The 27244-nt window shown below is 40.9% G+C and overlaps 1 protein-coding gene across 5 annotated transcripts in view; it reads left to right on the forward strand.

Moving 5' to 3' along the window:
- ADGRB3 (adhesion G protein-coupled receptor B3) overlaps nt 1-14565 on the forward strand; it is a 1362616-nt gene extending 1348051 nt beyond the window's left edge. For all 5 annotated transcript variants that reach the window (XM_063916752.1, XM_063916755.1, XM_063916756.1 and 2 more), the window contains 2 exons: nt 3186-3290; nt 13748-14565. In XM_063916752.1, the coding sequence (XP_063772822.1) occupies nt 3186-3290; nt 13748-13936 (294 nt within the window). In that variant the 3' untranslated portion in view covers nt 13937-14565. The remainder of the gene's footprint in view (nt 1-3185; nt 3291-13747) is intronic.
- The last annotated feature ends 12679 nt before the right edge of the window (nt 14566-27244 follow it).

Raw genomic sequence — 27244 nt, forward strand, 5'->3', positions numbered from 1 at the left:
CATCTCTGACCAAGGAGTTTACTGCCACACCCGTTGGTAACCCTTTAGGGTTTTGCTGTTGCCCTTAGCAACAGCATTTCGGGTTCTCTACGTATTAAAACACAACATCTTGCTATTTCCATCTGAGCAGTTCTAATACAAGGGAGATACCCAGTTCCTTAGCCTCTGGGCTTCTCTGTTCACTTTGTGTGTATTTTGTTACCCTATCACCTTCTGTGTACGTTATGTCATATTCCCCAGTTTGTCTGTGAGTCCATTTGTTTTGCATAACAGTTCAAACACCAGTACATTCCTGCAGACACTGGAGTGCATAACAGTTCTGACACCAGTACTTTCCTGCAGGCACTGGTGTGCATAACAGTTTCTTCACCATATATTGCAAGTCTGTGAGTGCCGCCTCTGCTTTTGTTTATATATACAGTATATGTATATATATATATATATATGTTTAAAATGCTGTGTGCTCGGCACTCACACTGATGAGACGGTATATGCTGCGGTGCCCTCCTGGAGGCGAAGACCTCTATGCATAGGTAGTAGAAGAAGGCGGCACTCAAGCAGACGTATATTGCAGTGTAAAAATGGTCAGTTTAATCTGACATGTTTCGGGGTAATCACCCTGTCCTCAGGGTCATCATGACCCTGAGGACGGGGTGATTACCCCGAAACATGTCGGATTAAACTGACCATTTTTACACTGCAATATACGTCTGCTTGAGTGCCGCCTTCTTCTACTACCTATATATATATATATATATATATATATATATAAACTTCAACCAAAAACAGCACTCAGAGACAATATAGCAAAAAAAGACGTATATTCCCAAAGGTCAACGTTTCGAGGCTCAGTACTGTGTACTGTTGCTGTTTTGTCCTGACGACGGGGCTTTGAGCCTCGAAACGTTGACCTTTGGGAATATAAGTCTTTTTTTGCTATATTGTCTCCGAGTGCCGTTTTTGGTTGGAGTTATATTTATTTCTGTTTATGGCACCTGAGCACATTGAAAAGGTTATGGGAGTGCCGGCTGCTGCTGTTTATATATATATATATATATATATATATATACAAACACACATGTTTTATGACTTTATACAGTATTGTACGGGTTTGGGGAAGGTAAACATGTTTTATGAGTTATATTTATGTTCACTTTACACTCACTGCAGTTGTGTGGCTATAATTATGTCATAGTTGCCTCCCAGATTCTGCAGGAGACTCCCTGAAATAGCAGCAATTTCTCTGACTCCCTGAATAGACCATCAATCTCCCTGATTGCACCTTATCCCCATTATACAGCTGTTACATTTTTGGGGAAAAAAGGAAACTGGCTCATCAGTGTCATATTCCTGCATTGTGATAAGGCACAATGGTGATAAGACACAATGATCGCTATGGCCACATGCATTTTAAATAAGGTTTTTCATGGACACTTACAGTATATGGCACCTGTAGTAAAACACAATACAGAAACAAATCCTGCAAAATATCAGTGTCTTTTTTTGAACAAGTAGTTCTTATTAACTTTGGGGCTCATTACATTTGAATGCAAGTCATGTTTATGACGCACCTCTCAGATGTATCAGTACACATCCGCGCTGATAGGTGTTACTTTCACAATCTCCCTGAAATACTTTTTCAAAAGTTCATTACTTCCTCCTTTTTGCTGACAGTCATGTTCCAATTGTACAGATTTAAATTATATTTTAATATTGGTATACTTTACGGCAAAATTTTCTTGAGAATTCCTACATCATACTGAGTACAGTACATTACAGAAATATGCACACATTCAGTTTTACATACTGTTTTGATACGTAAACACAGTAATGTGACAATATTAATGTCATATATGTATACATACAAAAATATTTTTGCGATCGGTGCTAACCATAGTATACCATATATCAAACTGTCCCACCCAAACTGGGGGGGTTGGGTGGTGTTGACAGTACTCTCCCGCTGCTGCCATGAGCATGGCATCTTCACAGAACTACCTCCATAGATGTTAGTTTTATACAAGCCAGCCCATGTACTCTCAACCACTAACAGTATCTCAGATTTCTAATAAAGTCCCCTGTGGTAAAACAGTTAAAATAATATTATCCCAACATGACTGGGCTATATATAGAGTTGGATTATATGTTTGTTTGTTTTTTTATGCGCACATACAGTACTTCATACATTCCACTTTAAAATATATTTACAAAAGGTTGATTTTTTTAAATCAATGAAAATTTATTTAAATTGATGCTATGTTTTAAGGGCTAAAACATACAATTACTAACATTTAAAAATGAACATCTGTTAGTAAATATTTTTTTAGCCCCTGAAATGCACATTGCTTTAGATCGAGTAGCATTGATTGACCTTTAGTAAATATACCCCTTGGCGTGCTATGCCTTATATTAAAATCCTAGTTTCTAACACAGTGGACCCAGCCAGGCAAGTACAAGTTCCTTCAGGCAGTTACCTCATGAAACAAGAAAATAATATGTTAACATGGTTGGACTACACAGAGATTTAGATTATATGACTGTGAATAAATTGCTTTGTTTTGAATTTACATATTTTAAAGAACCTATGTGTTTTGGTATAATATCTTGTATTCATATAATCTTCTGTAGCCTAATTGAGGATTTGAAGAAGAACATTAATCTGAAAACTAATATTAGTTACAAAAAAGAAAAATATGCATACAACAAGACTTCATACAATTTAAAATTCTATATATATGTATATATATAAAGAATTAACTTAACAGTAAATCTATTTCAAACTATGAAGACAAAGGACTTACATTTATATTGAATCTTATCTTCTTATCTTCTTTCGTATCAGGTCCCTTATAACATATTTAGTCAACCAGGTTAGGTCTCTGAAGATATTGTGACTTGTCAATTTATACAAAATATACAGTATATGCAGTTTTCTAAATTAAATTGCTTTCCCTCTATTTTTCAACAAAGTAAATAATATACAACAAATAGAATACAGAACAAATCAAAATGATTGTTTTTTGCTCAAATTATATAATCAATGTAAGTTTGCATATTAATATTAGAAGAAGAATGTTTTTAACATATTTTAATTCTAGTTATATTTTTAATGATTAATTCACACTAAAAAATGTTAACTACAGTATGTCAAAATAAATATAAAATAACTGTTATTTCTTTTACAGAAGGTCATGCATACTAGAAAGAGGCATATGGAGCTATTTCAGGAACTAAACCAGAAATTTCAAACTCTGGACAGATTTCGGGATATACCAAATACTGGAAGTATGGTAAGTTAATTTGGGAAGAAAAAAAATAAATTCCTGATGCAAAATATATATATATCTTGTTTCAAGAAGTAATACTGTCAAAAATTAAACAATTCCACCACAGTTATGCATAGTTTATATTTCTATACAACTGTAAAGAAGATATTTATTATCTAGATTTTATGGGTAAAATGTACACATTTGTTATACATTTATAACTGAAATTAAGTTATATATAAACTTACATAAATACATTTTACATTAGCAAAATACACATGAACTCCCTACTTTATATGTCCACATTATTTTATTGATAAAAAAATGTTTATGTTCAATCCAATACAACTACAATACATCTGTAAGAACTAGACTCTTTCTGATCATTAACACTGTTTCACAAAATGATTGAAAGTGAAAGCCACCTAAACTCCTTCGGGTATTTTTACTAAAGTGTGAGTTTATAGAAGTGGAGATGTTGCCCATAGCAACCAATGAGATTCTATGTATCATTTATAACCTTCTACAAGATAATAGCTAGAATCTGATTTGTTACTATGGGCAACATCTCCACTTCTATAAAACCGCACTTTAGTAAATATACCACCTTGTTTAAAAAGCCACCCTCCAGGGGGTACAGTATAAAAACATAACTCCATTTCTCATTTGTTTACCGGGTTAACCACTATGTAGGGAACTACTGTGCTGATCAGTTCCATTAAATAATTACTGTGAGGTAATGTTTAAGGTTTTTTTTTAAAGATTTTTTGTTTTATTATATATATATATATATATATATATATATATATACAGGTTGAGTATCCCATATCCAAATATTCCGAAATACGGAATATTCCGAAATACGGACTTTTTTGAGTGAGAGTGAGATAGTGAAACCTTTGTTTTTTGATGGCTCAATGTACACAAACTTTGTTTAATACACACAGTTATTAAAAATATTGTATTAAATGACCTTCAGGCTGTGTGTATAAGGTGTATATGAAACATAAATGAATTGTGTGAATGTAGATACACTTTGTTCAATGCACAAAGTTACAAAAAATATTGGCTAAAATTACATTCCGGCTGTGTGTATAAGGTGTATATGTAACATAAATGCATTCTGTGCTTAGATTTAGGTCCCATCACCATGATATCTCATTATGGGATGCAATTATTCCAAAATACGGAAAAATCCGATATCCAAAATACCTCTGGTCCCAAGCATTTTGGATAAGGGATACTCAACCTGTATATTAAACGCTAAGTGTGCCACTGCACAGTCCTCCAGATTGTCACAAAATTCAGATAAAGATGCTATATATCCATGTATGTAGTCCCTTTGTGTCACTCCCTGTAATATGGAGGGCGTCAGCTGTATCTTAAATACAATTTATACTGGTATCTGTGCTAGGTAAATGAATTATTGGGAAAAGCTAATAAGATACCATTAAGTGACCATTGGTGACATGCATATATAGGTAGACTGCTTACTCATTTGATATAATAAAAATATATACATGGTTTTATTATAATAATAGCACTAAAAATTACAATGATGGCAATAACATAATAAGAGGAGTAAAATGAGAAACTCTATATGGGGAAAACAGGACCTAAAATTGCTAAAAAAATAACCAACAATAAAGCACCCGTTGGTTTCACCACGTACGAGTCTCCTGAGTGCCGCCTTATTTCTATTCCTCTGTATCTACGGGCTGCCGGCCTGGTTGGAGGGCACCGGAACGCTTTTTACTTCTTGCTATTTACCAGTGAGTGCCGGACCAGTATTCCCTATATATATATATATATATATATATATATATTGGGATAATTATATTAGAATTAGAATTTCCCAATATATATATATATATATTTAGAATTCTAATTATGTTATCTTTGTTCAATATTTTTTAAGACAAAATTAGTAGAACATTACTGTCAATAGTGCTATGAATTCTCCCAGAAACATGTTATGGTTACTATTCTTCTCATGGCTAAATTCAGATATTCATAGCAAAACATCACCAGTGTTAACCTCTCTGCCCATTGCTGTTAAATGCTTGAATGTTATGTAATTTCTTATGTTACAGTTTAACAGACTACCTTTGTGAGCAATAGTGAAATAGCAATGAAAAAGAATTATTTAATACTGTAAGGGGAATATTTAATAAGCTGTGAGGTTCCACAAATAAACGCAATTATAACTAAAATGCAGGTTATTCAGGCAGGGTGGCAAGGTTTTATCTCCTCCAATTACCCCTAATGCTCACTTAGTTGAATATGCCACTAAATGTATTTTGCATTAAAGGTAGAAAAAAAGTTTTGTTTTAGATCCTTTACTTTGAGCTTTCTTTAATTTTAAATTCATCTTTTTATCTTGCATCATTTCATATGATTTATGGATCAAATGAGGAAACTTTTTCACTTAAAATCTTGCCAGTTACAGTACATGTCTATTTTGTATGGAGGTTTGGAAACTGATACCTGGTTATAGTAAAATAGCAATTTTAATGATACTTTAATAATGGCAAATGCTGATTATAATGACGATAATGATGATGATGATTATTATTATTATTATTATCATCGTCATCATCATTTTTAAGAGTATAATGTGCAAAAGTGTAAACATAGAACATAAGGTAGAAAAAAATTGGGTGGTAGAGAAAGTATTCCCTCATCATAAATATACAGATACAAATTAAAAGGAGTAATACATCCCTTATTCAGTAGAGGAGATCCAGAAAACACTTGGGATTCTTCTTCACTTTTCAATATCTCACAAATACAGGAGAATATGTAAAAAAGAAATAATAACGTGTAGTACAATCACAATTTAATGATAAAACACTAACACACATTAGACATAAACACAATTCACAGTAGAAAACTATCCAAAGGTTCTTCTGCAGGCGGGAAGCCAGAATAATTACCAGCAAATAATGAGAACTGGTTTTTGTCAGCTCTCAAAATAGCAGTTTGTAATACAGTCACCAAGCGTGTTTCCTTCCATTACCAGGTTTTCATTCCAACCAGCCAGATTAAACAGAGAAAACTTTAGGTGTATGGCCAGTTTAAGAGTTGGATTCCTAATGACGTTGACCTAAAGATCATGCCAAATGTAGTAGCTGCGTGCTGTATATTGCACAACATCTGCAAACTTAAAAATTAACTATTTCTTCCTGAGTGGACTGTGCAGGACCCTGAGGTTGGAAACCCATCTGTTGGATGTGCATTTTTTTGGTGCTGACAAAATTCCACAGCAGAACAAATCCGTAACACTATTATGGCAAACCTTGCAGCACTGTTACAATACTAGTTACAACTCTTCCATCATTATTAGAAAGTTGAGTAAAAGTCATCACAACATGTTAGCTTATTTATATTTTGTTTACCACCTTTGTGTCTTTGGTGTAATTTGTAGGCACACAAATTATCACATAAACAGCATGTGTATATATGGTGAAACAATAGTTTCTATTAGTTCCTAAACAAAGAAACATGGTCTACTGATATGCACATTTGGGTACATTTGCATATAGTTTTACGTAACTTTTGAATTCCCCAAAAAATGCACACTGGTAGGCTTGTAGATAAAATTACACCAATGTATAACCACAGTGTCCCTGCAGTATATTACTGTATAAAATACAAAAATAAGTGTTTGTTTGGAGGTTTGTAGACACTATACAAAATAAACATTTAGGTGTATGGCCAGTTTAAGAGTTGGACTCCTCTCTCCAGAGAGTTCAAACCCAAAGACAGAACACTAGTTTCCAGCAATTTGTAATTACAGGTACAGTTCTAGTTTCTTGGTCCTGGCAGTACATCAACCCATCATCCTCATTTATTGATTTAAATCTCCAGCCATGTTCATCCTTACTCTCACACTAAAGACTACTACCTAAGCAATAATGTATTTTCCAGAAAAAAATGCAAATACTGTAGAAACTTCTATGGATAGATTAAGGGGCAGGTTCAATTAGACATGAGCTGCTGCCACAGATCACCTTGTGCACATATCAGCCTATTATAGTACCTGAATTAAGCTCAGAGACACATCCAGTGAAGCTGTTCATGTTACTGCTCACAGCTAATTGAAGTGGGCATAAGAAAAAAAAGGAATTCAACTTAATCTTATATCCCTGAAAATTAGGGCCAGAGTGGGGCTATAATTCATGCCTCACTAGGGCGTGCTGTGCATCACAGAGGCACAATCCTACTCTCTCTGTATGTCAGCTGCTGTGACAGCCTTTCATGCTGGACTGGCCCATCAGGGTATTTGTCCTTTCTGGTTTTTTATGGAAGTGCCAGATCACCAACACAGACCTGCAGACATATGAATAATTTATTCTGGTTATGGAAGGCGAAAGTCCTTCTAGTAAAAAAAATCTGAAATAAGTTTGGTTTGTGTGCTGTGTTGATGACATAAAAGAGGCAAAAGAGGCTTTTGCCTCTTTTATGTCATCAACACAGCACAAAAGCCTCTTTTGCCTCTTTTATGTCATGATGGACAGAAATCCACTTATGCACTTAACAAATCAGCCTAAAAAGCTGCTGTTGTCAAATCATTCTGTTTCAGGGATTTTGTAAGATGATCATTTTGGTGTGCAGATGCTTGTCGAATCTATGTTAAGGCATATTATTGCGTAAAAATCTGAATTTACTCAGTCCTTTTTTATCTGTAAAGCTTCCCTGACAAGCTACAGTAGTTTTTTTTTATTCCTGCAGTGTTTCCTTGTTAACTGGGTTTTCTGTACACACCATGCTGGTGACAGCTTATTTCCTAAATACAAACAACCTCCTAGCAATATGTCTTTAGAGTCATTTCAGTGGTCATGATGGACAATGACATGACCTGTCAAGAACACTCACAAACAACAAAACAATAAATATAGTTTCTCTGACGTCCTAGTGGATGCTGGGACTCCGTCAGGACCATGGGGAATAGCGGCTCCGCAGGAGACAGGGCACAAAATTTAAAAGTTTGACCACTAGGTGGTGTGTACTGGCTCCTCCCCCTATGACCCTCCTCCAAGCCTCAGTTAGGTTTTTGTGCCCGTCCGAGCAGGGTGCAATCTAGGTGGCTCTCCTAAAGAGCTGCTTAGAAAAAGTTTGTTAGGTTTTTTATTTTCAGTGAGTCCTGCTGGCAACAGGCTCACTGCAACGAGGGACTTAGGCGAGAAGAAGTGAACTCACCTGCGTGCAGGATGGATTTGCTTCTTAGGCTACTGGACACTAGCTCCAGAGGGACGATCACAGGTACAGCCTGGATGGGTCACCGGAGCCGCGCCGCCGACCCCCTTGCAGATACCGAATAGAGAAGAGGTCCAGAAACCGGCGGCAGAAGACGTCTCAGTCTTCATGAGGTAGCGCACAGCACTGCAGCTGTGCGCCATTGCTCTCCGCACACTTCACACCAGCGGTCACTGAGGGTGCAGGGCGCTGGGGGGGCGCCCTGGGCAGCAATGTAATATACCTATTCTGGCTAAAATATATCACATATAGCCCCTGGGGCTATATGGATGTATTTAACCCCTGCCAGGTTCCAAAAAAACCGGGAGAAGAAGCCCGCCGAAAAGGGGGCGGGGCCTATTCTCCTCAGCACACAGCGCCATTTTCCTGCCCAGCTCCGCTGCGAGGAAGGCTCCCAGGACTCTCCCCTGCACTGCACTACAGAAACAGGGTAAAAACAGAGAGGGGGGGCACTTATTGGCGATATTTATAATATTTGAGCTGCTATAAAGGGAACACACTTATTAAGGTTGTCCCTATATATATTTATAGCGCTTGGGTGTGTGCTGGCAAACTCTCCCTCTGTCTCCCCAAAGGGCTAGTGGGGTCCTGTCTTCTATCAGAGCATTCCCTGTGTGTCTGCTGTGTGTCGGTACGTGTGTGTCGACATGTATGAGGACGATGTTGGCGTGGAGGCGGAGCAATTGCCTGTAATGGTGATGTCACCCCCTAGGGAGTCGACACCAGAATGGATGGCTTTGTTTATGGAATTACGGGATAGGGTCAGCACGCTACAAAAGTCGGTTGACGACATGAGACAGCCGGCAAACCAGTTAGTACCTGTCCAGGCGTCTCAGACACCGTCAGGGGCTGTAAAACGCCCTTTACCTCAGTCGGTCGACACAGACCCAGACACTGACACTGAATCCAGTGTCGACGGTGAAGAAACAAACGTATTTTCCAGTAGGGCCACACGTTATATGATCACGGCAATGAAGGAGGCTTTGCATATCTCTGATACTGCAAGTACCACAAAAAGGGGTATTATGTGGGGTGTGAAAAAACTACCGATAGTTTTTCCTGAATCAGAGGAACTGAATGAAGTGTGTGATGAAGCGTGGGTTACCCCAGATAGAAAACTGCTAATTTCAAAGAAGTTATTGGCATTATACCCTTTCCCGCCAGAGGTTAGGGCGCGCTGGGAAACACCTCCTAGGGTGGATAAGGCGCTCACACGCTTATCAAAGCAAGTGGCGTTACCGTCTCCTGATACGGCCGCCCTCAAGGATCCAGCTGATAGGAGGCTGGAGAATAAATTAAAAAGTATATACACACATACGGGTGTTATACTGAGACCAGCAATCGCCTCAGCCTGGATGTGCAGTGCTGGCGTGGCTTGGTCGGAGTCACTGTCTGAAAATATTGATACCCTGGAGACTCAGGGGCGGTGGGGGGTCGCCTCAAACATTTCAGCGCACAGTGGGCTCACTCGCAGGTGGACCCCTGGATCCTGCAGGTAGTATCTCAGGGTTACAGGTTGGAATTCGAGAAGTCCCCTCCTCGCCGTTTCCTAAAGTCTGCTTTGCCAACGTCTCCCTCCGACAGGGCGACGGTATTGGAGGCCATTCACAAGCTGTATTCTCAGCAGGTGATAGTCAAGGTACCCCTCCTACAACAGGGACAGGGGTATTACTCCACGCTATTTGTGGTACCGAAGCCGGACGGCTCGGTAAGACCGATTCTAAATCTAAAATCTCTGAACCTGTACATACAAAAATTCAAGTTCAAGATGGAGTCACTCAGAGCAGTGATAGCGAATCTGGAAGAAGGGGATTTTATGGTGTCCTTGGACATCAAGGATGCTTACCTTCATGTTCCAATTTGTCCTTCACACCAAGGGTACCTCAGGTTCGTGGTCCAAAACTGTCATTATCAGTTTCAGACGCTGCCGTTTGGATTGTCCACGGCACCCCGGGTCTTTACCAAGGTAATGGCCGAAATGATGATCCTTCTTCGAAGAGAAGGCGTCTTAATTATCCCTTACTTGGACGATCTCCTGATAAGGGCAAGATCCAGAGAACAGCTGGAGGTCGGAGTAGCACTAACCCAAGTAGTGCTCCAACAACACGGGTGGATTCTGAATTTTCCAAAATCCCAACTGATCCCGACGACACGTCTGTTGTTCCTAGGGATGATTCTGGACACTGTTCAGAAAAAGGTATTTCTTCCGGAGGAGAAAGCCAGGGAGTTATCCGATCTAGTCAGGAACCTCCTAAAACCAGGAAAAGTATCTGTGCATCAATGCACAAGAGTCCTGGGAAAAATGGTAGCTTCTTACGAAGCGATTCCATTCGGCAGATTCCATGCACGAACTTTTCAGTGGGATCTGCTGGACAAATGGTCCGGATCGCATCTGCAGATGCATCAGCGGATAAAATTGTCCACAAGGACAAGAGTGTCTCTGCTATGGTGGTTGCAGAGTGCTCATCTGTTAGAGGGCCGCAGATTCGGCATACAGAACTGGGTCCTAGTGACCACGGATGCCAGCCTGAGAGGCTGGGGAGCGGTCACACAGGGAAGAAACTTCCAGGGCGTGTGGTCAAGCCTGGAGACGTCTCTTCACATAAATATACTGGAGCTAAGAGCAATCTACAATGCTCTAAGCCTGGCAAAACCTCTGCTTCAGGGTCAGCCGGTGTTGATTCAGTCGGACAACATCACGGCAGTCGCCCACGTAAACAGACAGGGCGGCACAAGAAGCAGGAGGTCAATGGCAGAAGCTGCAAGGATTCTCCGCTGGGCAGAAAATCATGTGTTAGCACTGTCAGCTGTGTTCATCCCGGGAGTGGACAACTGGGAAGCAGACTTCCTCAGCAGACACGATCTGCACCCGGGAGAGTGGGGACTTCATCCAGAAGTCTTCCACATGATTGTGGTCCATTGGGAAAGACCAATGGTGGACATGATGGCGTCCCGCCTCAACAAAAAACTGGACAGGTATTGCGCCAGGTCAAGAGACCCTCAGGCAATAGCTGTAGACGCTCTGGTAACACCATGGGTGTACCAGTCAGTGTATGTGTTTCCTCCTCTGCCTCTCATACCAAAAGTACTGAGAATTATACGGCAAAGGGGAGTAAGAACGATACTCGTGGCTCCGGATTGGCCAAGAAGAACTTGGTACCCGGAACTTCAGGAGATGCTCACGGAAGATCCGTGGCCTCTACCTCTAAGACGGGACCTGCTTCAGCAGGGACCGTGTCTATTCCAAGACTTACCGCGGCTGCGTTTGACGGCATGGCGGTTGAACGCCGAATCCTAAGGGAAAAAGGCATTCCGGAAGAGGTCATCCCTACCCTGGTAAAAGCCAGGAAGGAGGTGACTGCACAACATTATCACCGCATTTGGAGAAAATATGTTGCGTGGTGTGAGGCCAGGAAGGCCCCGACGGAGGAATTTCAACTGGGTCGATTCCTACATTTCCTGCAAACAGGATTGTCTATGGGCCTCAAATTAGGGTCCATTAAGGTTCAAATTTCGGCCCTGTCGATTTTCTTCCAGAAAGAATTGGCTTCAGTTCCTGAAGTCCAGACTTTTGTAAAAGGAGTACTACATATACAGCCCCCGGTTGTGCCCCCAGTGGCACCGTGGGATCTTAATGTAGTTTTGGATTTTCTCAAATCCCATTGGTTTGAGCCACTCAAATCGGTGGATTTGAAATATCTTACATGGAAAGTAACCATGCTACTGGCCCTGGCTTCAGCCAGGAGAGTGTCAGAATTGGCGGCTTTATCGTATAAAAGCCCATATCTGATTTTCCATTCGGACAGGGCAGAACTGCGGACGCGTCCTCACTTTCTGCCTAAGGTGGTTTCAGCGTTTCACCTGAACCAGCCTATTGTGGTGCCTGCGGCTACTAGCGATTTGGAGGATTCCAAGTTGCTGGACGTTGTCAGAGCATTGAAAATATATATTTCAAGGATGGCTGGAGTCAGAAAATCTGACTCGCTGTTTATACTGTATGCACCCAACAAGCTGGGTGCTCCTGCTTCTAAGCAGACGATTGCTCGTTGGATTTGTAGCACAATTCAACTTGCACATTCTGTGGCAGGCCTGCCACAGCCTAAATCTGTCAAGGCCCATTCAACAAGGAAGGTGGGCTCATCTTGGGCGGCTGCCCGAGGGGTCTCGGCATTACAACTCTGCCGAGCAGCTACGTGGTCAGGGGAGAACACGTTTGTAAAATTCTACAAATTTGATACCCTGGCTAAGGAGGACCTGGAGTTCTCTCATTCGGTGCTGCAGAGTCATCCGCACTCTCCCGCCCATTTGGGAGCTTTGGTATAATCCCCATGGTCCTGACGGAGTCCCAGCATCCACTAGGACGTCAGAGAAAATAAGATTTTACTTACCGATAAATCTATTTCTCGTAGTCCGTAGTGGATGCTGGGCGCCCATCCCAAGTGCGGATTGTCTGCAATACTTGTACATAGTTATTGTTACAAAAAAATCGGGTTGTTATTGTTGTGAGCCGTCTGTTCAGAGGCTCCTACGTTTGTCATACTGTTAACTGGGTTCAGATCACAAGTTGTACGGTGTGATTGGTGTGGCTGGTATGAGTCTTACCCGGGATTCAAAATCCTTCCTTATTGTGTACGCTCGTCCGGGCACAGTATCCTAACTGAGGCTTGGAGGAGGGTCATAGGGGGAGGAGCCAGTACACACCACCTAGTGGTCAAACTTTTAAATTTTGTGCCCTGTCTCCTGCGGAGCCGCTATTCCCCATGGTCCTGACGGAGTCCCAGCATCCACTACGGACTACGAGAAATAGATTTATCAGTAAGTAAAATCTTATTATCACCTGCATGATGCTCACTCGCCCACATAGGGACTCGTTACTGTGTATGAGGCACCTTTAGATTTCAATAGAAGCCAATAAGTAATCAGAAGTGCCGGTGTATTATACTGTACATTGAAGCCAACTTTTCAAAATAATTGGGATTGCTCCTTCATGTGCACAAAAGTGGGGATTTTCAAGCATCCACAACACCCACACAGCCAGCTCCTATGGCATGGCATATGTTTTTATAGTAAAAAAGAAGAACTTTTTATGTTAAATATTTTTCATGAACACAGATGATTGCTACTGTATATCCAAATGGATCCAACTAATGTTTACAGTTTTCAGTTTACTAATCATATTGGGAAATATTTAAATATGTTTCTTTATTTTTTTTAATCCACAGGATAACCCAGCAGTTAACAAGAATCCATGGGACAGTTTCAAAAACACAAGTGAATATCAACATTACACAACAATAAATGTATTAGATTCAGAAGCAAAAGATTCTTTAGAACTTAGACCCTCTGAATGGGAGAAGTGTCTGAATTTGCCTTTAGATGTACAGGAAGGCGACTTTCAAACAGAGGTTTAGCATAACCACAAAACAGACTTGAAAAAGACAACAAGTGATTTGCACTGACACATGAGGGACTTCAGAAGCCTGGCGTCTGGACTTTTGTGACTACTTCATGTCAGGATCTTCATGTGCCAAATGTCAGTGTTTTTTTTGGTTCTTTTCCTTTTTTTTATTTCTTGTCTACTCTCACTAGAAAATCTAGTGCAGAACCAGGTGTACAAATCTTACCATCATGTGTTGTAAGTACCCGTGGAATGGATTTGTAAGGTAATCTTTATAGATCAACCTCAAACAACAATTCATGTTGTAACAGCTTCATTTGGTTTAGTTTTCAAAAAACTTTACCATGAAGCACAATGTATATATGCAGTTTTTAAAATTTATAACAGTCTGTTTGGCCATTACTACACTTTTTACTTTATAATATAAAAAAGCAAACTTTTTGTCATTAAATGAATGTTTGTTGAGCTACGTTCTTCATTGCTTTAAATGCAATAAAGTAATAATCTCACTTTTATATGAATAATATATTTCACATCTTTATTATTGCAGTTTTATCTTGGAAGCTCATAGTGGCTTTCTCTGCTGCAGCTCTGTATAAAATATTTAAAATGTTGTATGGTGTAAATAAACTTTTGTCTACAGCCCTGTTTCTGTTGTCTTTCCTGGAGTATTTTAAATGTATGTGGGCTGGTAAATTTATTATGACTGTTGGTTGCATTTGATGGAATTTGCAGCTTTTCTCTCAGTCCAATTTATGTTAATAGATTTAAATATGTTGAAAGTAAAACAAATAATTTATTATTATTATTATTATTATTATTATTATTATTATTATTATTATTATTATTATTATTATAAAAAACTGATTAGTTCTTTTGTCACTAACCTCAGTTGCAAGTTTATTTTTAAGAAAGAGATATTTGTCATTTTTCCAAGTTACATTTTCATGGATCTATGGAATTTATATATAGTAGGGTGAAAAGCTCTTAATCTGGAGAAAACACATGCTTAGTAGACCATGGGGGGAATTCAATTGTGGGCGAGGGTTGTAAATTACCATGCCACAGTGTTTATATGCTGGCAATGACAGCCCGACTTGCATCTATTGCCCAGCGATTCACACCCTATTTCGCACAAAAGTGAGCACTACTCTATGTGGTAGTAAACACTTTTGTGTGAGACCCTGCTGTCATACAGTGGGTATCATGCAAATTTAGATGGGTGAGATCATTGTCTGCAATTTAATTCCCCTATAGCCTTTGCAGACTACCTCCTGTTTCTCAATGTAAATCACAGGGAACCTTTTGTAAGAATTATAACATTACAAGTACAGTTGCCTTGGAAAACCTTTATTGATTAATTGCAGTGATAAAGATTTTCCATCACCGCATATTGATACATTTACTAAGTTTATATTAAACTAACACGATGCCGTCATTGTAATACTTGCCTGTGCTGGTGCTACTTCTCTCTCTGTCGTGGCAGCGCCAGTGAAGGATGTTGTTCATGTCCATTTCATGACATGTCAATACCAATTATTATATAAATACTGTATCTTATCTTAAAGGACCAACCACTATAGTGAAAATGCAAGTTGCCTGATAAGAAAAATGAGTTTCCTGTTTCTTGATTATGGCGAACTATATTATGAAAAACTACAATGAGATATGAGGTACAAATGGGAAAATCAGGAGGGGTTTAAGATGGGCAGACTCATTAATATCAGGAAGGGATGGATTAAATTAAGTTACCTGAACTAGGTTTATTTACTTTGCAAAAAGTATGCCCTAGAGTTGACCTAATTAATGTGTAAAAATATATATGAAGTCATTACAAACATTTATCTGCCAAACATTTTATAACAAGGACCATGCAGAGGACAAAGGGTCATCAGTTTTTGTACGCATACAAAGTGTACCTTACCATATGAGATGGTGATTATAAATTCACTAAAATAATTTAAAAATTGATTTCTTACATTAAATAGTATCTGTAGCCTTTAATAAGATAACATTTTGGGGGTGAGTGAACCAGAGATATATCAAGTTTGATTTTCCTTTCTGTGTGTCAACATAATAAGTTTTGTTATTAAATTTTCATTTCAGGTAACTGTACGTACTCAATGGCACACACAATAGGACTCTTTTAGGATCAGCCTTCAATGAATGCATGTTTTGTGTTTTGGGATGCAACAGTATAACATTAGCTCTATTACATAAAGTAACTTGTATTTTAGGTTAAAAGTATTTTATGTTACTATAAATATTTTTTATCTTACGTCGTAGAGGATACTGGGGTCCACATTAGTACCATAGGGTATAGACGGGTCCACTAGGAGCCTTGGTCACTTTAAGAAATCAATAGTGTGCACTGGCTCCTCCCTCTATGCCCCTCCTACCAGACACAGTTTAGAAAATGTGCCCAGAGGAGCCGGTCACACTTAGCGAAGCTCCTGAAGAGTTTTCTGCATTTATTTTCTGTTTGTTATTTTCAGGCAGGTCTGGCTGGCAGCAGATTGCCTGCTTCATGCGACTTAGGGGGAGAATGGGCCAACTTGCTAAAGAGTTAATGGTCCCGTTTCTCCACTGAAAAGGACACTGAGCTCCTGAAGGAGTAATTTGCAAGCCCCACCATGGCGAGCATACCCTCCCACAGCACGCCGACACACCTAACAGAGCCAGAAGATAGAAGAGTGGTGAGTACAGCGCCAGTGTCTGGGTTGGTTGGTCACAGGCAGGAATGGTGGCACAAGGGTAGGAGCGCAGCTCTGAGTGCAGGCTGCGCTCCAGGGGGCTCAGGAGGATATACAGTGTAGTGTGTCCTGTTGTGAGGGGCGTGCTGAGCCACCACTGAGTACCCACACTGGTTAACATACCTAACAAGGGTTTTAACCCTCTGTTAGGCATAAAAATGACCTCAGGCTAGTATAAAAAGCAGGAAGCCGAGCGCCATTAAAGGGGTGGGGCTTCACTATGAGCGGATCCAGCAGCTCACCAGCACCATTTTCCCTCTGCAGCTTACACTGACAGGAATCACAGGGAAGCGCAGCTCCTCCACAAAGACTCCACATCTCAGCGGTACCAGAGGGTCTAAGAAAGGGAGGAGTGTTGTAGTATACTAAGCCCTATTAAGGGACTTAGTGTGGCGACCCAGCTAAGTTTTACTTGGTTAAAGGGGCGCTGTGTGGTTGGCTCCAATTTCTGTGTCTCCCTGAGGGCTGTGTGGGTGAAACTGTATTTTCACCTTCTGTCTGTGGGTGTGTGTGTCCCTTCATGTTACCAGGTCCAGGGACTGTGTTTCCTGCACAACTGAATGTCTTTCCTCCCCCGGAGACTCACTACCCTGTACTCAGGATAGTGCACATTCTCAAGCTAGTGGGGCAGAACCCCCATGGTTAGCTTCCATTAAATGGATGATATCTAATATTTCTACTAAATTATCCCATAATGAGAAAGAGCCACAAATTTTAAGACAGTCTATGGATGACCTGATGAATAGAGATTCAGTTCCCATACCAGCATCTCAAATCCCCGCCATTTGCCCACAAAAGCGTACTCTGGCACAGCTCATGCAGGATGATACTGATGATGATACATCAGATCCAGAGGAGGGTGAAATGGATGTGAGTGGGGGGGATGCGGTCCTGTCACAAGGAATACAGGCCCTGATAGAGGCCATCAGAAATGTCCTGCACATTCCTGACAAGACGGCAGAGGTAGAGGAGGAATCTTATTTTAATGTAAAAAATAAATCTTCAGCTCCTTTTCCTGTATCACAGGAATTGAATGCCCTGTTTGAAGAAACTTGGGCTAACCCTGACAAAAAAATTCAGATCCCAAAATAATGAATTAAATCCTTTCCCTTTCCTCTGGAAGATAGAAAGAAATGGGAAAACCCACCGATTGTGGATGCATCGGTATCTAGGTTGTCACGTAAGATAGTCTTACCTGTTCCTGGGGCAGCATCCTTAAAGGACACAGCTTGCTGCAAGATTGAGAACACTCTCAAATTGTTATACACTGCTGCTGGGGTGGCCCAGAGACCCACTATTGCTTGTGCATGGATCACTAAAGCTATTGCAAAGTGGTCAGGTAAACTAATTGATGGATTAGATACCTTAACCAGGGGGAAGCTAGTTTTACTCCTGCAGCATATTCAAGACTCTGCTAACTTTATGGTGGAGGCCATAAAGGAAATTGGTGTGCTCAACACACGCACAACTGCCATGGCAGTGTCAGCATGCAGGGGCCTCTGGCTACGCCCGTGGACTGTGGATGCGGATTCCAGGAAAGGCATGGAAAACCTACCATTCACAGGTGAGGCCCTTTTTGGAGATAAACTGGATACGTGGATATCCAAGGCTATGGTGTGTAAGTCTTCCGAAGCACCCCCAGCTAGGAAAACCTACTCTGCTCCAACTCTGCAGTCCTTTCGGACAGCAAAATTCAAAGGCAAATCCAAAGGTACTTCTACAGCCTTCAAAGGTAATAAAGGTAAATTTAGAAAACCAACAGCGGCAGGTTCTCAGGAACAGACCTCCATGTCTGCTTCCTCAAAGCCTTCAGCATGACGGTGGTCCGCACTGCCAGACAGGCAGGTGGGAGCTCGGTTACATTATTTCAGTCGCGTTTGGGCAACATCTTGCCAGGATCCCTGGGTAACAGACCTTATCACCCAGGGATACAGACTGGAGTTTCAGGAACTCCCCCCTCACAGATTCTTCAAATCAGGCTTACCAGCTTCTCCGGAAGCAAGGACGACTTTACAGGCAGCAATTCAAAAACTGGTACAGACTCAGATCATTGTCCCAATTCCAATTCAACTAGATCATTGTCCCAATTCCAATTCAACTACACAACAAGGGATATTACTCCAACCTATTTGTGGTAACGAAACGGTTCGGTAAGGCTCATTTTAAACCTCAAATCACTGAACCTGTATTTAAGGGTTTTCAAGGTCAAGATGGAGTCTCTGAGAGCGGTGATCTCATGTCTGAAGGAGGGGGTATTCCTGTTGTCTCTGAACATCAAGGATGCGTACCTTCATATTCCGATTTGGCTGCCTCATCAGGCTTATCTGCGGACTGCACTACAGGACTGTCACTACCAGTTTCAGGCCCTGCCATTTGGCCTCTCCACGGCACCGAGGGTATTCACCAAGGTAATGGCAGAGATGATGTTTCTCCTTTGCAAGCAGGGAGTGAACATAATACCGTACCTGGATGGCCTGCTGATAAAAGCGCCTACCAGGGAGAGGTTGTTGGACAGCATTGCCCTCTCAACCTGACTACTTCAGGATCACGGGTGGATTCTGAACCTACCAAAATCCCACCTGGAACCAACACAGAGGCTTCTATTCCTGGGGATGATACTGGATACGGAGGAACAGAAGGTATTGCTTCCATTGGAAAAGGCATTGGTAATCCAGTCGATGTTACTGGGTGTTCTAAGACCAGCGTGGATATGGGTCCATTTATGCATTCACCTTCTGGGGAAGATGGTCACCTCTTATGAGGCTCTGCAGTATGGAAGGTTTCATGCGAGGCCCTTCCAGCTGGATCTACTGGACAAATGGTCTGGATCACATTTTCACATGCACCAGAAGATCCGTCTGTCACCAAAAGCCAGGATTTCTCTTCTGTGGTGGCTTCAGACTTCTCACCTGACCGAGGGTCGAAGGTTCGGGATTCAAAATTGGATTCTGCTAACCACAGACGCAAGTCTCAGAGGTTGGGGAACGGTCACCCAGGGGGAACAGTTCCAAGGAAAATGGTCAAGTCAGGAAGTCATTCTTCCAATCAACATTCTGGATCTAAGAGCCATATACATTGCTCTTCTACAGGCATTGCATCTTCTTCAAGATCAAGCCATTCAGGTTCAGTCGGACAATGTGACAGCAGTACCGTACATAAACTAACAGGGCAGAACGAAGAGCAGAGCAGCAATGTCAGAGGTAACAAGAATTATCCTCTGGACAGAAAGACATGCGTGGCACTGTCAGCAATCTTCATTCTGGGAGTAGACAACTGGGAAGCGTACTTCCTCAGCAGATATGACCTCCACCCAGGAGAGTGGGGCCTTCACCCGCAGGTGTTTGAGTCCATAACACATCGGTGGGGAATTCCACAAATAGACATGATGGCCTCTCATCTCAACAAGAAGCTATAGCAGTATTGTTCCAGGTCGAGGGACCTGCAAGTAGTGGCGGTGGACGCTGTGATGACTCCATGGTTCTATCAGATGGTTTACGTGTTTCCACCTCTTCCACTGATCCCAATAATTCTCAAAAGAATGAAAAGGGAAACGGTTAAAGCAATTCTCATTGCTTTGGATTGGCCTAGAAGGGCCTGGTACGCGGATCTACTGGAGATGCTGCTAGAAGACCTGTGGCCTCTACCTCTTCGAGAGGATCTTCTGCAACAGGGGCCGTTCGTCTATCAAGACTTACCACAGCAACATTTGACAGCATGGAAGTTGAGTGTCAAATTTTAGCCTGGATCGGCATTCCAGACAAGGTTATTCCAACCCTGATCCATGCCAGGAAAGGGGTAACATCTAAACATTACCACAGTGATTGGAAAAAATGTCTTGTGGTGTGAAAACAGGAAATTTCCTGCTGTGGAATTTCAGCTGGGACGTTTTCTCCTTTTTCTACAGTCGGGTGTGGATGTGGGCCTACGTTTGGGATCCTTGAAGGTCCAGATTTCGGCCTTATCCATTTTCTTCCAGAAACAATTGGCTTCCCTCCTTGAGGTTCAAATGTTCTTGAAGGGGGTTCTGCACATCCAACCACCCTTTGTGTCTCCCACGGCACTTTGGGATCTTAACGTGGTGTTGCAGTTCCTACAATCGGAATGGTTTGAGCCTTTACAGGAGATTGATGTAAAGTTTCTTATGTGGAAGACCATTACACTGTTGGCCTTAGCTTCTGCAAGGCGTGTGTCGGAACTTGGGGCATTGTCTCACAAAAGCCCCTATGTGATTTTTCATGAAGATAGAGCTGAACTCAGAACTCGTCAGCAATTTCTTCCTAAGTTGGTGTTTGCATTTTATATCAACCAACCTGTTGTGGTTCCAGTGCTTACCTCTGCTACCTCAAAGTCCTTGGATGTTGTGAGGGCTTTGAAGATCTATGTGAAGCGGACAGCTCATCACAGGAAATATAACTCGCTGTTTGTTCTGTATGATCCCAAGAAAATTGTGTGTCCTGCTTCAAAACAGTCTATTGCTTGCTGGATCAGGATTACAATCCAGCATGCTTATTCCACGGCAGCATTGCCAGTTCCTAAAGTACAGGCCCACTCTACTAGGTTGGTGGGTTCTTCCTGGGTGGCTGCCTGGGGTGTCTCGGCTTTACAGCTCTGCCGAGCAGCTACTTGGTCGGGGTCGAACACATTTGCTAAGTTCTACAAGTTCGATACTTTGGCCTCTGAGAACCTTCAGTTTGGTCAATCAGTTTTGCAGGAACCTCAGCACTCTCCCACCCGGTTTGGGAGCTTTGGTACATCCCCATGGTACTAATGTGGGCCCCAGTATCCTCTAGGACGTAAGAAAAAATAGGATTTTAATTACCTACCTGTAAATCATTTTCTCATAGTCCGTAGAGGATACTGGGTGCCCACCCAGTGCTTCGTTTTCTTGCACTGTTACTTTGTTAAGTAATGTTGTTGGTTCAGCTGTTGCTATTACTGTTCAAATTTGGTAAGCATGGCTTTCCTCTTGTTTGTGTGTGCTGGTTTGAATCTCACCACTGTTCTATTACATCCTTCCTCTGGATATGTCCGTCTCCTCGAGCACAGTTTCTAGACTGAGCCTGGTAGGAGGGAAATAGAGGGAGGAGCCAGTGCACACTATTGATTTCTTAAAGTGCCCAAGGCTCCTAGTGGACCTGTCTATACCCCATGGAACTAATGTGGACCCCAGTATCCTCTATGGACTATGAGAAAAGGATTTACCGGTAGGTAATTAAAATCCTATTATTACTGTATAAACGTATTGAATGTAGCAAAATGTATAAGTCTACTTAACTTTAGTAAAAAATACATTTAAGTTTTATAACATCAGGTAAAGCTCCATAATAATAAAATACCATTACGGTATTATATTGAGTTTCAGTTAAGATAGGACATGTTAATTAGCATTGCATTTATAATTTAGCAGTTAATTAACTTACAGCATGCAAGATAATGTTCAAAACAACTTAAATGAGCAGAATAATATTATGAGAAACATTAGAAATATTGTGACATTCCACGTTTTCAAACACTAAAGTGTAAGATCTTTCAGCGCAGTTCCCACAAATATCAACTATCTTACCTATATAACATTGTTGCCGGATCAAGAAAGAGCCCAGTTACAGTATTTGTTTTTATATGTACCTTAATTTTAAAATTTTCTGTCATCTTTACTCACTAGAAATTACTTGTTTTTTATAGTAAGTGGTGAAATAAAATTAGCAACTGTTAAATGAAGACCTCCAATCTAAAATCCAGTATACAGCATGCACCAATCATTAACTGACAAATATGACTGCACTTAATTTAGACATGGATTCATTTACATCACATAAAAAATTACTTATTTAAAACATGTCCCACTGCATGTGCAGAACTTGCACCTCTACTTTTAATTGAGCATACTGTATGTTATACTTGCATTCACTTAAGTTGCTGAGTCAAAGGATACACTTGTAAGTTTAATATAGTAAGCGCAGGAGACACAAATCAAGCAAATGCTGTACTTTACTCATGAACATCATTGTGTTATCTGTCATTAGTTGTTACAAGATGCCATGCACTGCAAAGTGCCATTTTAGCTTAATCATGGAAATAAAGCATAGGTGCACTATATAAATAAAAGCTGCCCTGAGTGAGTATTTGCAGCTGACATGTGAGGGAATCTATATAAACAGTCATTAGCAGAAATATAGAAAAATAATGGGGTATATTTACTAAGATTCGTAATTGTCGGGATTTGGAGGGAGATTAAACATGAATGACATCGAATGTGTGAATGTGCAACTTTTTGTTTTTTTTTACACCTCATTTACTATGCTGTCGTATTCTGCATTGTCGTGTTTTCCGATGTCGATGTTATTCATAATTTCGGCCAGTGTTTTACGGGAGTGATTAGTAAAACACTGCCAAACTTAACACAATGAATCCCGGCCGGATCTGCGAGATCCGCGAGGTTAAGTGGGGCCAACCACAAGAGTGACCCCACTTAACCTCGCGGTCTACCGCAGACCGCAAAGTTCCCACTATTGGATAAAATGGAGCACCTATGCGCTACATTGTATCTACAGTGCGCAGCCTAACTGACAGCTCAGGTGCGCACAGCCAATCAGGAGAGTGCCATGACGTGGCGCTCCCTGATTGGCTGAAGGGACCCTCTTTGACAGCAGTCACGGGGGGTCCCGCCAGTCGGGGAAAGGGGATCCATGTGTAAACATGGGACCCCTTTCAGTGCGTGGTTCGGGTAATCCATTTTTTTATTTTGCCAAGTCCCTGGATTACAAATTTAAAGTAGAGGACCGATCGACACAGGATTTTTTGTGAGTATAATTTTTATTTACTGGTATCCCGGGATTCTACTGGAGAAGAGGACCGACTGCTTCATGTCAACATAGGTAAGTATGTGTGTATGCAGGTGTGTATGTATGTAATAACGTTGTACTATCACGGCGTGTGTGTTTTGTTTTTATTTGGGTATTTTTTTGTAGTAGAACTACAGGTACCAGTGGGCCCGTTTTCCCCCCGCATGCTGGTACTTGTGGTTCTAGAGCTTGCGGGGGAGGCTTGCTGGGACTTGTAGTACTGCTACAAAAAACAATATTCTTATTTTTACACAAAAGGCTATCAGCCCCCCATCCGCCGCCCTTGGGTGGGGGGACAGCCTTGGGCTTCACCCCTGGTCCTTGGGTGGCTGGAGGGAGGATCCCTTGATTTAAGGGGTCCCCACTCCTCCAGAGTACCCCAGCCAGGGGTGACTAGTTGGTGATTTAATGCCAGGGCCACAGGGACAATTATAAAAGTGCCCTCCGGCTGTGGCATTATCTCTCTGACTAGTAGAGCCCGGTGCTGGTGTTAAAAATATGGGGGACCCCTACGTATTTTGTTCCCTGTATTTTTTGCACCAGGACCAGGTGCAGAGCCCGGTGCTGGTTGTTAAAATATGGGGGAACCCCAGTCAATACTCCCCCCCCCCCCCGTATTTTTACAACCAGGACTGGCTCAAAGAGCCCGAGTCTGGTTATGCTTAGGAGGGGGAGCCCCCATGCAATTTTTTTTCCTGATTTTTAACTCTTTCACACTCCTTCCCACTGATAAACATGCACGGATCTCACTGATCCGTGCATGCCTATCAGAACACGGTAAAAAAGCAGGTCTATTTTAAAACTGCTTTTTTACAATTTGTATTCTTCACGGCAGTATTTGGCTATTGCCGGCAGTGTTTGTGAATTCTGATTTTTAGTAAATTACCAAGTTGTATAAAATAACAGGCGTATTTGACCGATGGTATATTCATTTGTATTTTTTTTTCTTTGTTTTCCAAAAAAATACGAATGCCCTCATCACTGCCGTGATTTGAGTTTAGTAAATTCCCGAGATGACACTTTGATGAAAAAACACCAACTCGGTCAAAATCGGGAGCTTAGTAAATATACCCCAATGTGTCTGCACAGGTGTAAACACACTAAGGATTCCCAAAATCTGCTAAAAGTAAACAATTTATTTCCCAGAATATCAATTTATCTGCAATTTACACTTAATAACAGTAAAAAATGTAACAGAAATGTTCAGCCTATAAAAGCAGCCTCATATGCACATGTTAATGTAGTATTAAAAATCCGGCCAATAATCAAAATGGTATCAGAAATTAAGTCCTTATTGAAAAATATATATATATGTCAAAGAAATAATATTCACCAGTCCACTGTGCGGGATAAAAGGCATATAATGTTTGTTACCATATAATTGCGTGTTGTTGTGCAGCGTTGTTACCATGTATCAGCATGCTGTTTGTTTGTATAACCCAGATCCTCTCCAGTAGCTATCGGCCGGGTCTCACCCCAAATACACTCTCCATTAAGCCGCTCCAGACCGTGCCTTTGAGGGGTAGTGTTAGTTTTTACCCAGCCTCATTCACCTCCGTCTCCTGGGTAACAGCAGTCTGTGTTTGTAAATCACAGGTCCGCTTAATAACACAGCCACTACGTCCTGCTCTGCTTCTTTCTCCCATAGTTCAAACACAGGTCTCACATCTCCCCATATGATGCCAGTTATTTCCTTTTTAAGTGAAGGTTGTTACCACTCTAAGTCCACAGCCGTATAAAGAGCAGAATAAACCATGCCTGAGTTGACTGATGTTCGTGTGACCTGTGATAATGCTGAATGGAACTAGAGGCCGTTCAACCGATGTTGCAAATTTTTGAAGGCAGCTTTCGTGGTGAGAAATGCTTTATCCCAGATTTAGTTTTTTTTGGCGATGGTAATCATTTCTTGCAATAGTAGACAGAAGGCTATAGAAGTTTTGTATCTTCGTTGTGACAGAATTGATCCCATGGTTTTGTCTGAGGTGTCATCTGCCACAACAAATGTTAATGTAGCATATGGATGAGGTAGGGTTGGAGCTATGATAAAGGCCTTCTTTTTTGGCGGGGAAGGCATATTGAGCTTCTTTAGATCAAATGAAATGGTGGGCCTCATTCTGAGGTGGGAGTAAAGCAAAAAAGTGTAAGTAACTGTGCACATGGACAAACCATGGTGCACTTCAAGGTGCAAAAATGGTAAGTTTTTTTACATGCAGGGGCTGCTTTTGCATATAGCTCTATTTTTACACGTAAGTTAGATTTGAGTTTGGACATGCCCCCAGAATCTAAATCTCTCCCATAAATAGACACTGCATGCATGCTCACAGCATCTATTCACAACTTATCTGCTAAGCAGAACAAAGACAAGGGGCCTCCCAATTGCTCCCCCCACAGTGGGACAATAAAAATGTGACTGTCCTGCCAAAATGAGGACAGTTGGGAAGTATGATAACATACTGCACTTAAACATAATGGCAAACTTTTAACATGATAAAAAAACATCCCACTGGGATATTATACAGTACCTTAAATATGAAACAGGGGCAACAATTATGTTTCTCTTAGAAATAATGGACTACAGTATGTCTTGCTCATATTAAGTGAAGAAAATCAATTACTAAATGGTCTGGTTAGTAGAGTAATGTCAACATAATCATTGATAACTTCTGCAATCCAATTTCTGATACTATTGACCGTATAGTTTCATGTTATTGAGCATGCCAATAAATGTCATCCACCCATCGTCAGGATTGTGTGTTATTTTCCATCACAGATCTAGAGTTTTAGAATTGAGTTTAGGCAGCTAGCACTATGCACTTTTGCAGCACCATGGAGGGGATCATTGAAGTTTGCTGCAAAAGCAGCAATTGAGGGATAGAATAGAATTGAAAATTGTATTTCCTCATTACACATAGGGGTTTACCCAACTTACTGTGAGCCATCATCTTATAAGAATGTATCATCCTCAACTTTATCAGGACTCTGGAGTACAATACAGATCAAAAAGAAATTCAGCAAAAAACTGGAGATATTGTCTACGCTTGTCTCCAAACTTCTAAGTACTTCAGTACGTTGGAGTTTAGGCTCCAGTAATACTGAAAGAGGAAGTCCCACTAGTGGAAACAGAGATGACCATGCAAGAGTTACGTTATGTGGCACTAATTTGTTGACGTTTATCTAATCTGTCTCACAGTACATAGGGTTCATGTATCTTTATTGCAAAATGACTTGTATTAAATTACTGTATATTGCCTCATGTTTCAGACAGTTTTTTTCTGTAAGGTATTTTGATTAACAACTGTTGAATTGGTGTGTTCCGATGGCAGGATAGGAAAATGTCTTGAATAAATTTGTCAGTGTACATTTATGTAGCTTTGTTCCAATAAGAGTCTAAGGATTTGTTAGAGATCCAGTGCTAGAAAATATTCATCTGGAACAACACTTTGAGTACAGAGGTAATCATTTAAGCAAGGGGTCAAAAATCAGAGAGGATGTTGTACAAAACCAAACAAAAGGAAACAGAGAACAAGCAGATACTGTAATGATGTGTTACAGAATCTAATTCAATAAACTGTATTTCCAATGCATCTTTTAATAAGTAAAGATTTGGTACCAGTTTATGAAGTGTGGTGCAAGACATATGAAGATACAGTACAGGCACAGAATGTGTATGTTGCCTGGTTAAGCCATACAGGGGTAATTCACTTCAATTTGTATTACCGTGGGTAT

The sequence above is a fragment of the Pseudophryne corroboree genome, chromosome 4 (assembly GCF_028390025.1).
Source record: "Pseudophryne corroboree isolate aPseCor3 chromosome 4, aPseCor3.hap2, whole genome shotgun sequence".
Classification (NCBI taxonomy): domain Eukaryota; kingdom Metazoa; phylum Chordata; class Amphibia; order Anura; family Myobatrachidae; genus Pseudophryne; species Pseudophryne corroboree.